We start from the raw sequence: 9,530 nt of genomic DNA on the forward strand, positions 1-9,530 counted from the left end.
CTGGGGGACGGGGGGAAGCGAGCCGCCCGGGAGAGCCCAAGGGCGCCGGGCACTGGACAGCTCCTGGGCCGCTGTTTGCTACGCCAACCGCACAGGACCTTGGTCTACAAGGGCTTATGTCTCGGGCAGCGGCGGAAATCACATGTGCGACAACTGATTTCACCCAAACCCCAAGTCACAAGTTGGCGACACTGAACCAAGACACTGGAACCAGTAAATGCTGCCATTCCCTGGCTGCCCACTGTCTCCATCCATCCTCCTTCTGTCATGTTAAGGGAGTAAGATCCCTCCCTGCCTGAAGGCGGAGGAGAGGAAAAGGAAAGGACGAGGGGAAAACCGTGCCCTGCACCCAAGTGAACTCAGGCTTGAGGACCAACAGTCTGACTGACGATGCTCTATCTGCACAATCACTGTCCCCCACGAGACAAATGGAGGAACTAGGGCACTCCCAGCCCCAGCCGCCTCCACACCATCTGCTCAACCCCGGGGGAGCCAGGCGATCCTAAGGGACCAGGGCCTCCCACACCACGGGAGTCCTGTGATCACGCCACTCCCCTTCCTGCCTCCCCAAAAGGTGTGGTTCAGCTCAAGGAGGCCTACGTGGGAGAGGCTATACCCTTTCCTTAAGGGCAAACCCAACGGCCAGGGAGAGGCCAAAACAGGCAGGGACATTCTGAGAAGTTACCAACTCGATTCAAGCTCCCGCAGTGGTGAAGATGAGCTGCTGGTTAGAGGCAAGAACAGCTGAAGAAGTGAAGCAGTAATTCGGGGGCGCGATGGAGGCCCAGGCTTGCAGAAAGACCCTGAAAGGGCCACAAGCTGACCCCCACAGACCCTCGGGGCAAAGACCCAAGAGCAGAACCAGAGGTGTGGCTCCCCTTCCCGTCAAGCTCCCTTCCCAATAGGACCGGGGTCAGCTCTGGGGTCAAGATTCTGGGGAGCCCTGCTCGCTCAGAGCCATGCCTCCTCACCCTGCCTGGAAAGAAGACCCCCAGTGACACACACCCCGGCCATTTCCACACTGTCTCAGGGGACAGAGAGAGGGAAGCTGGAGGCTGGTTCTCCATCAGCTCAGCCTCCTGGGTATGGCTGGGGACAGTAAGGACACTCATTTTGTTATAGATTTTCCCCTTCCTTTTCTAGGTTTCTGTTTTTATATTTTTCTTAGCAGCAACAGAACAGGGAGACAGTCTTGAGGTATTTTAAAGAGGTTTTTTTTTTTTCTTAAAAAAAATAATATAAAGTTATAAAAAGCGGCAGCAGCCTGGGGCCCGGATCTGGAGGGGAGGAGGTGCTGGCGGCTCCATCGCAGTGGGCAGGCACTTTCTCGTTAATGGGCTTTTGACTGCAGGGAGACAAGAGGCGAGAGACAGGGTCAGCTGGGGGCCTGCAGTCCTCCTGCTCGGCCGGCTCTGTGTGGAGCACAGAGCTAAGGCCTGACTTCCCCCTGCTGGCCTGGTGGGGAAAGCTGGGCCAGGAGGAGGCTGAGCGCCAGCCCGCAGGGCCGGCCCAGAGAACAGCCACGCACACGTGTGTGCTATACACACTCGGGCTGTGGGCAGATGTCACACTCACCACTCACACACGGGTACGAGGTGTTGGCATGCATCTGGCCCATGCCTAACCCAGGACAGCACCCCCTTCCCATGCCAGTAACTCCCTACTGGCTGAGAACCTGTGGACAGATCCATGCTATGCCCGGGCTCCATCAACAGAGAGAGAAAAAAAAAAAAAAGAGCTGACTGCTGGCTTTCCCAGAAACCCTGGAAAATTTGCCTGGCACCTGAAAACCTGGAAATGGGGATGTGTGCAAGGTGGGCATGCATGCCTGTGTGGACCTTGAGCTTTGTCCCTGCCCCTCCATGCTGATGCCCAGGGGCCAAAAGCAATGAGCAAGATGGGCCCAGCCACCCTGCTGGGCAGCAGTTAGGCCACAGCTCCAGGCTCACGCTCAACCCACACCCAGACCTTTATCAGAGCTCATGGAGACACGCTTCCTTTCGTTGGGGCAGAGGTAGCTGCAGTGCTCAAGGCCACAGCCAACTCAGAGAGTGGCCTCTGATGACAGCATGAGTGGGTGTGGGAGGGGGAGGCAAAGGCAGCATCTCCTTCGCCTGAGGGAGCGGGCGGAGACAGTGAAAGGCTCATGAAGCGAAAGCCGGGGTCACCTCGCAGTGAGCTGGCCCACCTCTCCCTGGCGATGGCCCCCTCTCCTCCCCTCCCTGCGCCAACACTCACTCAGCACCTGTCTGCGTCAGTTCCCACCGCGCGCTCCACCCTCACCCGTGCTGCCCCTTGGCTGCCCGTGCTCTGCGGGGAGCTGGGCGGGTACCTTCAGTGCAGAACACTTCTCCTCAAAGGCCAGGGTGGGCCCCGGCTTCTTGCGGCGCATGGAGCAGGCCGCGTCGGCAGGGGGGCCCGCTGGGCAGTGCTTGGCCTTCACTGGCCGGCAGTACGTGGCCAGGTTTTTCCGCTTCTTGGCCGCCTCCTCCTCGGAGAGGCAGGTGCTTGGCAGGGCCTTGGCTGGGTGGCCGGCCGCTCCCTGGCTGTCCAGCTGAGAAGCCTTGACTGGTGTGGGCGGCTGATGAGGGGAACCCCGACAGTCCGGGGGCCCTGCCCGCTTCACTCTCGGCCCCACTGTCCCGTTGAGCCCCACGCCCAGCGCGGTTTTAGTCTTGGCCGAGAGGCCCCGGCAGCCGGAGGGTTTGCCTTTGCCCGGCGGCTCCAGGATGCAGGTCCGTTTGAAAGTCGTGGGGCCAGGGGACAACTTTCGCTTCCGGGAAGGCGCCTCTACTTCGGCCCCGTCCTTGCCTTTGGACGACTTGCTGGCCTTGGAAGGCGGGAGCTTGCTGAAGGACGGCGAGGGCGTGTTGGCAGGCAGTGGCGAGGTGATGGCCTGGCTCCCGCCCATGCACTCCGCCTGGCTGCAGGCGGCTGCCACACTGGGGGAGCCGGCAGGGTAGCTGGGGGCCAGGCTGTCCTTGGTGGGGGGCGTGGAAGCTGGGCAAGCAGGTCTGGGGGGTGGGCCCGGAAGGTGGGGGCAGCTGCCCATAGAGGCTGGGCTCGGGGGAGCAGGGAGGGGGGAGCTGGCAAGGTGGGATGGAGGCTCCGCTGCCGGTGGGATCTTCCTGCAGCAGAAAGAGAGCGCCACGGTCAGGTCAAGCAAACGAGGGCCTCTCCACCAACATACACCAGCCTCTGCCCCACCTAGAAATGGCCCAGAGCCCGGGCAGTGCTGCCATCTGCTGGGAGACGCTGGAACTGAGGGTTAGAGAGAAGGCACAGGGACAGACAGGCAGGAATGAGCCAGGATAGAGACCCATTAAGAACATCCTTTTAAATGTTGGAGCAGCCCCTAATCCTAGTGTCCTAGAAGGTGCTGGAAGTATGGGGAAGAGTGAGTCACTCCCAGACCCCCATTCATGCCCTGCGGTAGCCCAGCTCCGGGCTGCCCAGTCCCCCCACCCCTTTCCTGTAGCCGGGGTCTTCCTGGCCAGCAGCCAAGCCACACCCCTGGGTCCATGTGAAGAGTGAGGGCTGCGGAGGCCCACGTGCCTGGGGCCTGGGGAGGAAGTTCCGGGCCCAGGAAACTCACTTCCACATGTGTGAGCTGAGGTGCCTCTCCAGCATGGAGCTCAGCGCGGAGCAGAAGCGGTCCAGCCTGCGGCTGAACACGTAGCACCCTGGACTCACTAGCCGGCTCCCAAAGGTGCAGAACTGGAGACGGAGGGAAGGCACGGGATCAGTGGGCCTGAGGTGCAGGGCGGGCACCTACCTGCACACAGGATCTGACCCCCCTGCACACTGTGGGCAGGGAGGGCCGGGCCACCCCCACCCGGGTCCCCGCCCCAGGTCCTTACCGCCTGTGGCCTGGGGGGCCGGGTGGCATAATGGCAGTCAGGGGGGAGGTGGAGGTCATCAGATGTCCCCTCCTCCTCACTCTCCTCGCTGGAGGCCTGGGCCCCACCCCGGGGCAGGGGGAAGGGGAACAGGCCTGGGTCCCCATCACCACCACAGGGGCCTTCATCATCCAACTCACTCTCAGAGGAGGCCCGGGACCTGGAAGGGCCAAAGGGGATGTGAGGGCGATGGGACAGCCGTGGGTCAGGGTGGGGGTATCCCTGAACCCGCCCAGCTCAAAAAGCCAGGGCAGACACCCTGCTGAGCCATCAGACAAAGAGGAAGGGAGGAGAGGAAGGGAGGGAACAACAGAGCTCACAGGGTGAGAGGCAGAGATCAGGGGCTGCGGCTCCCGGGGAGTTCTCTCCCCAGCCCTTCACTTCCCAGGCCCTGCCTCCTTGGGGGAAATTGCTCCAGATTCGCCTCCTCCAGAAAATCTTCTGAGTTTAACTGCACCCAGCTCTGGTCAGCCCCGTCAATTCTCTCAACCCCCTTCTCGCATCACACATTCCTGGGAGCCTGTCTGGGAGCTGAGCCTGTGTCTCGTGTCTGCCCGTGTTACAGGCAGAGAGGCGTGTGTGTCTCCTTCCGCAAGGCAGGCTCTCCCCAGGGTCCAGCGCAGCCTCTGCACACGAAGGGGCCAGCGAATGAATACACAGTAGGACCGCCTCGCCCAGGACCCTGACCCTTTCAGCTCCCTGACCCTTTCGGCTCCCCAGTGCCGAGTGTTGGCCTGTCACAAGCAGCTGGGAAACCGCTCTCATCCTGGGTGTTGGCTCCAGCACCGTGGTCGGCTTGGTTAGAAACAGGGAGTCACCCACTCCCGCACCCACCAGGGCCCCAGGTCTCCCCCCACACTCGGGGCGGAATGAGTAGCACCTTCCAGCGCGCTCCCTGGGCCTGTCTCCAGGGGTCCCTGATGGCTTGGGGCCGAGTGTCCCCAGGTGAGATGCGGCTGGATCCTGGACGTACCTGGGCAGCGCACAGTAGGGATAGGTCTGCTTGGCACGAGCAGAGAAGGTGCTGCTGGGAGCAACCGCCGCTGCCACAACCGGGGCTGAGGAGGGGGGCTCCTGGGAGGGGCGCTCGGGAGCCGGCTCCTTGCGCCCCGGGCTCTTCTCCTTCGGGGACTCCCCTTTGCGGGAGTTCGCCTTCAGCTCTGCCACCAGCACGTCAAAGTCCTTAGCCCGGCCCTGGACCTCCCGGCGCTGGTGCACCGAGTGGATCTAGAACACAGCAGGATGGAGGGGTGGGGAGGGGGTGTGAGCTGAGCAGGGGTGAGGGGCAGCGGTGTGCTCTGGCCTGGGCAAGCAGAGAGAGAGGGGATGTGAGTGTGTTTGCGGGGGTGTCTGTGTGTTTTTGTTTCACTCCCCCACAGGACCAGAACCCTCCTCAGAATTGGGGGATCTGGAAGCCACCCCTGGCCTGCTGCCCCCACTCCAGGCCCACTGCAGGCAGCCTCCCCGCCCCTTGCCCATCCCTGGAGCTGGATCTTGGAGAACAGCTCCATTCCTCTCCCTGCCCAGGGCCCAGGTCTGTGCCGTCCTCCCCGGGTGCAGATCTTTTTGGTCTCTGGGTTTATTACCCCACACTGCCTGTTGAGGTCGCACTCCTTCCCTGTGGGGAGAGCGGTTCCAGTGAGTCTCAAGGGCATTTCCAGGGGGGCCTCAGGAGGCGGGAGGCCAGCTGGGCCTCAGGCGAAGAGCCCCCTGCCCCTCAGTGCAAGGCGGCAGTGTCTGGAGAAACATCTCCACACCAGCAGCTCTCTGCTGTCCAAGACCCCGCCCGGCCCCGTCCGCAGCCCAGGCACTCCGTATGGGGACTCCAAGCCCCAAACAGGGCAACACATATCAAAACACACAGGCAGCCACAGACATCTGGGTGCCAGGGGTCCGGCTGTGGGAGGCGCCCGGTGCCGGGTCTAGGGGAGACAAAGCAGTCCGCAGCCCAAGGTGAGGAAGAGTCATGTCCCGGGCGTGGGCACAGGCCCCTTTAGCCTCGGTTGGGAGACTGGCTGGAGGGAAGCTTCCCAGAGAGCAAGCAGGTCAAATGCGGTCACGTCAAGAGGTGAGCAGCGGCTCCGGTACCCCGGCCACCGGCGACGGCGGGCCCTCTCCTTTCTGCCCCCTCTCCATCAGGTCCAGGGACAGAGCACGAGTCCCCACTCTCCCTTCCTGACCCCCAAAACCACGACTACTCACGGGCCATTTTCCGGTGGGTCTTAGGGGGCAGCCTGGCCCCACCAGGCTCCTTTTCAGGGGGGCTGCCGTCAGCCCGGTGACTGGGGCCCTCGCTGGGGGTTATCTTGATGCTCTCTCTGCCAGGAAGTTCCTTAGGAGGGGGCGCCATGGGGGGCTTCCCAGGGGAGTCCTTGGTGAGGCTGCCGGGCTGGCTGAGGAAGGCAGAGGGCGGGGCCACCCTGACTCCGGGGCCGTCGGGCTTCGGGAGACCAGACATCTTCTCCAGATTCACCACAGGCACGAACAGGCTGCACATGGAGAGAGGGTGTGGACGGGGGCAGGGAGGCTGGGCCTGGGGCCTGGGCTCTAGCCCAGAGCCAAACACTTCCCAGCCCTGGAACTTGGGTGGGCTCCAGCAGGGATGCAGAACATGGGAGGGGGGACCCCTATTCCCCGGAGCACCCGGGAGGGGCTGCCGACGGAGCTGGCTGCCCCCTGCTGCGAACGGTGCCCATCGCCCCCCATCGCCCTCCATGGTCCCCCATCGCCCCCCGTTGCCCCATCTGGCAGCCCCTCCCCGGATTGGGCCAGGGTCCCGGGGTGTCTCCAGCCTCTCCTTACCAGAGGTTGTCCTTCTGGCTCTTCTCAGGTGGTGGGTGGCCACGGCTCCGGGACCCCTGGCCCTTCTCCCTGGAGGAGGTTTTGGTGGAACCTGGGGCCCTACAAGCGGGGCCCTGCCCATTCACTACATGGCATTTCTGAGAGCTGGCAGGGGCTGGAGGTGGGGGTGGGGCCCGGGCGTAAAGCTTGCTGAGGGGCCCATGTCTTCTTTCTGTCACCAGGAGGTGGAGAGAGCAACGGAGGTGAGTAACCCACTGCCTCCTTCCCGACCTGCTCACCCTGCTCACAGACTCACACAGAGAATCTGGAGTTTAGATTTCTAACAGGCCTCCTTCCCCTCGGAACCTGAGCCTTCAGGACTCAAAATTCTAGGGCCCAGCTTCCCGGATCTCTTAGCTCTTCTCCCTAAACTCCACTAGAAAGAACTGCTGGGAGTTTTGCTCAAACGCTAACCCCAACAACCTGCCTCGATCTATGCAGCCACCCCCAGGACCTCCCTATCCCCAAGGCCGCCCTCCCTCACACTCAGGCCCCCCAGCTGACCCTGTCCTGGGGGTTCCCTTCCACCCTCCCCGCCCGCGGCTCCGCCCCGGGGCTCCCTCACCGCAGTGCTTCTGGAAAGCTTGAGGCTTCACCACTTGGCTGCAGTGGTTACACACAACCAGATAGAAGTCGTCGTAGGCCGGGCAGTGCCCGAAGATGGACATGTCTGCAATGACAGAAGCCCTCATCACTGGGGCTGGGGACCCCAGGGCTTCCCCGTGAGATCGGGGAGCACTGCCCCTCCCTGTTGCATGACGGGCTTCCTGCTGGAGGCTCCCAGCTTCCAGAGTTCAATCGAAGCAGTCCCTAAGAATGTGGGCTTCCGGGTGAATAGGCATGACCCCCTATGATTAGGATCTCCTACGACAGGTGCCAGCAGCCAGGCGCATGGGCCGACTCAGACCTACCAGAGAGAGGATCCCAGACCTGCCGCCCCGCCCACCGAACAGCCACCTCCTGGGAGGTGGGGCAGAGGGGAAGGTGGTCCTGACTCCCACCTTCTTTAATGAGGGTCATGGCATCCAACTTCTTCGTGCTTTTGTTAGTCTCCTCCAGCTCAGCCCCTGGAGGAGAAACACAGCTCAGAAGGACCACCTCCTTCCCAGAAGCCCCATCTATCTCCTACCTGCCCAGGGCCTGCAGCGGGGCAGGAGGAAGCCCACACTCCCTGACGAGATCCTGATGCTCAGCACCACTTGGGGAGCCTGCAGTGGCTCCTGCTTCCTCCACCTGCTACTTCCGGAAGGAACTGGTGCCGTTAGGAGGGATCCAGACACCTTTCCTATAGCCTCCAAGGTGAGGTTCCGGGTCCCACGGCCAACTGCTTGAATGACTGTGAGTCAATATTTTCCCCACTTAAATGGGAAATAGTCCTGAACATATTTTCCTGTAGATCCCCGGGTCCTTTCTGCTACTCCATGGCATCCCTAACAGAAGCTCTCCCAGGTCCCCATCCCCACGAACTCAATCTTGTTCCACCTGGGTTACCATGGCATTGTCAAAGCTACACCCAGCTTCTCAGGTCCTGCAAGGGTAGGATGACCACAGAGCAGAGAAGCTGATGTCTTGGGGCCTCTGGCATCTTCCAAGTCCCCTTGGTCGGTGATGTGAGCCCCTTCCCTATTTAGGGGGTTTTGGGCAAGGGGTTGCCCTTGTACCTCTCACTTTCTGGGTGGATCTTAGTTGTGCAAAGCAGCTCCTGCCCCATCCCCCTACCTGACTCCTCTCCCCTCCCTCCTCTACGCCCCCTCCCTGTCCCTTGGAAAAAAAAAAAAATCAATTCTGAGTCACCAAACCGGCTGATTCCATTTCCGGTTCTCAATGCACCCAGACCCTGACAATGGCCCCATCCTTGCCCACCCAGCATGGGGCAGTCCCGGTGGCCAGGGCTTCCGCATAGGTCTGCTTCCGATGCCTACTGACAAATTTGCCCCTTTCGAGGTGGAGAAGACCGCTGACAGTCTTATATAATCTCCGGATATGAGGGGTGGTGGGTTAGGCATGTGGGAGATGGGCAGCCCCCACTCTCAAGTGGGTGAAAATGCAGGGCTGGACAGAACTGAGCAGGGAGTCCGGTCTCAGAGGAGAACAAGTGTCATCAGAGGCCGCACGGAGAGGCCCTCCTCCACCGCCTCTTCTTACTTGCAAACTTCTTCAGGGGCGTGATGCCTGCTGTCACCTCAAAGGCCACGAGGCCAGGCGCTCCCTGGGGCCCAGGACACAAAGATCAGGAGAAGGGGGCTGCCAGCGCGATCACCAAAGGCACCCAGGGGCCTGGAGAAGGTGGGGTTCAGGGAAGAGAGCCAAGAGGTAGGGCAAGAGGCCCAGAAAGGACGGTGGGTTGGAGGCATGGGTGGATGGACAGAAGGGAGGAAGGGAGGATGGATGGATGGATGGACGGACGGACGGACCGGTGAACGAATGCGGAGAAGGCAGGGGTCCAGTAGCATCCCAGGCGGCAGGCAGAAGCCGAAAAGGAGCAGGAGGCGTGGGGCAGAAGGCGAAGGAACAAGGGGGACGGGGAGGAGGGCACGGAAGTGGGGTGCGTGGGAAACACGTGGAGAGGACTGTTGCGGATGGGGAAAGCCCGAGGCAGGTGCAGGAGGGGCGGGAGCTGGGGGGCAGCAGGCAAGAAGAAAGAGAAAACCAAGCACATGTGGGGACAGGTATTGGGCACCGGCAGAGGCAGAGGCGGGCAGGGTGGGCTGCGGGCGGAGACCCGGCGCTAGGACCCGGAGGCGCGAAGGAGGGGGAGCGGGCGGGCACTAGGACCCGGTGGGTCCTTTG

General features: G+C 62.1%; 1 protein-coding gene across 1 annotated transcript; it reads right to left on the reverse strand.

Moving 5' to 3' along the window:
- Positions 1-1,192: 1,192 nt before the first annotated feature.
- On the reverse strand, positions 1,193-9,524 carry ATXN7L2 (ataxin 7-like 2). The gene is made up of 10 exons (XM_014534631.1): positions 7,742-9,524; positions 7,306-7,410; positions 6,702-6,912; positions 6,102-6,388; positions 5,437-5,517; positions 4,873-5,128; positions 3,861-4,059; positions 3,596-3,717; positions 2,333-3,128; positions 1,193-1,345 (listed from the first exon to the last, which is right to left on the reverse strand). The coding sequence occupies exons 1-10, from the start codon at positions 7,758-7,760 to the stop codon at positions 1,331-1,333; spliced, it is 2,091 nt and encodes a 696-aa protein (XP_014390117.1). The 5' UTR covers positions 7,761-9,524; the 3' UTR covers positions 1,193-1,330.
- Between the last annotated feature and the right edge of the window lie 6 nt (positions 9,525-9,530).

This window comes from Myotis brandtii, unplaced genomic scaffold, assembly GCF_000412655.1.
Source record: "Myotis brandtii unplaced genomic scaffold, ASM41265v1 scaffold131, whole genome shotgun sequence".
NCBI lineage: Eukaryota > Metazoa > Chordata > Mammalia > Chiroptera > Vespertilionidae > Myotis > Myotis brandtii.

Excerpts from the sequence above, each read along its gene's own strand:
- ATXN7L2 (XM_014534631.1), bottom strand. Across the intron at positions 6,913-7,305 it reads AGCTTTCCAGAAGCACTGCG|AAAGAAGACATGGGCCCCTC; the intron begins GTGAGGGAGCCC and ends TCCTGGTGACAG. Across the intron at positions 6,389-6,701 it reads AGCCAGAAGGACAACCTCTG|CCTGTTCGTGCCTGTGGTGA; the intron begins GTAAGGAGAGGC and ends CTCCATGTGCAG.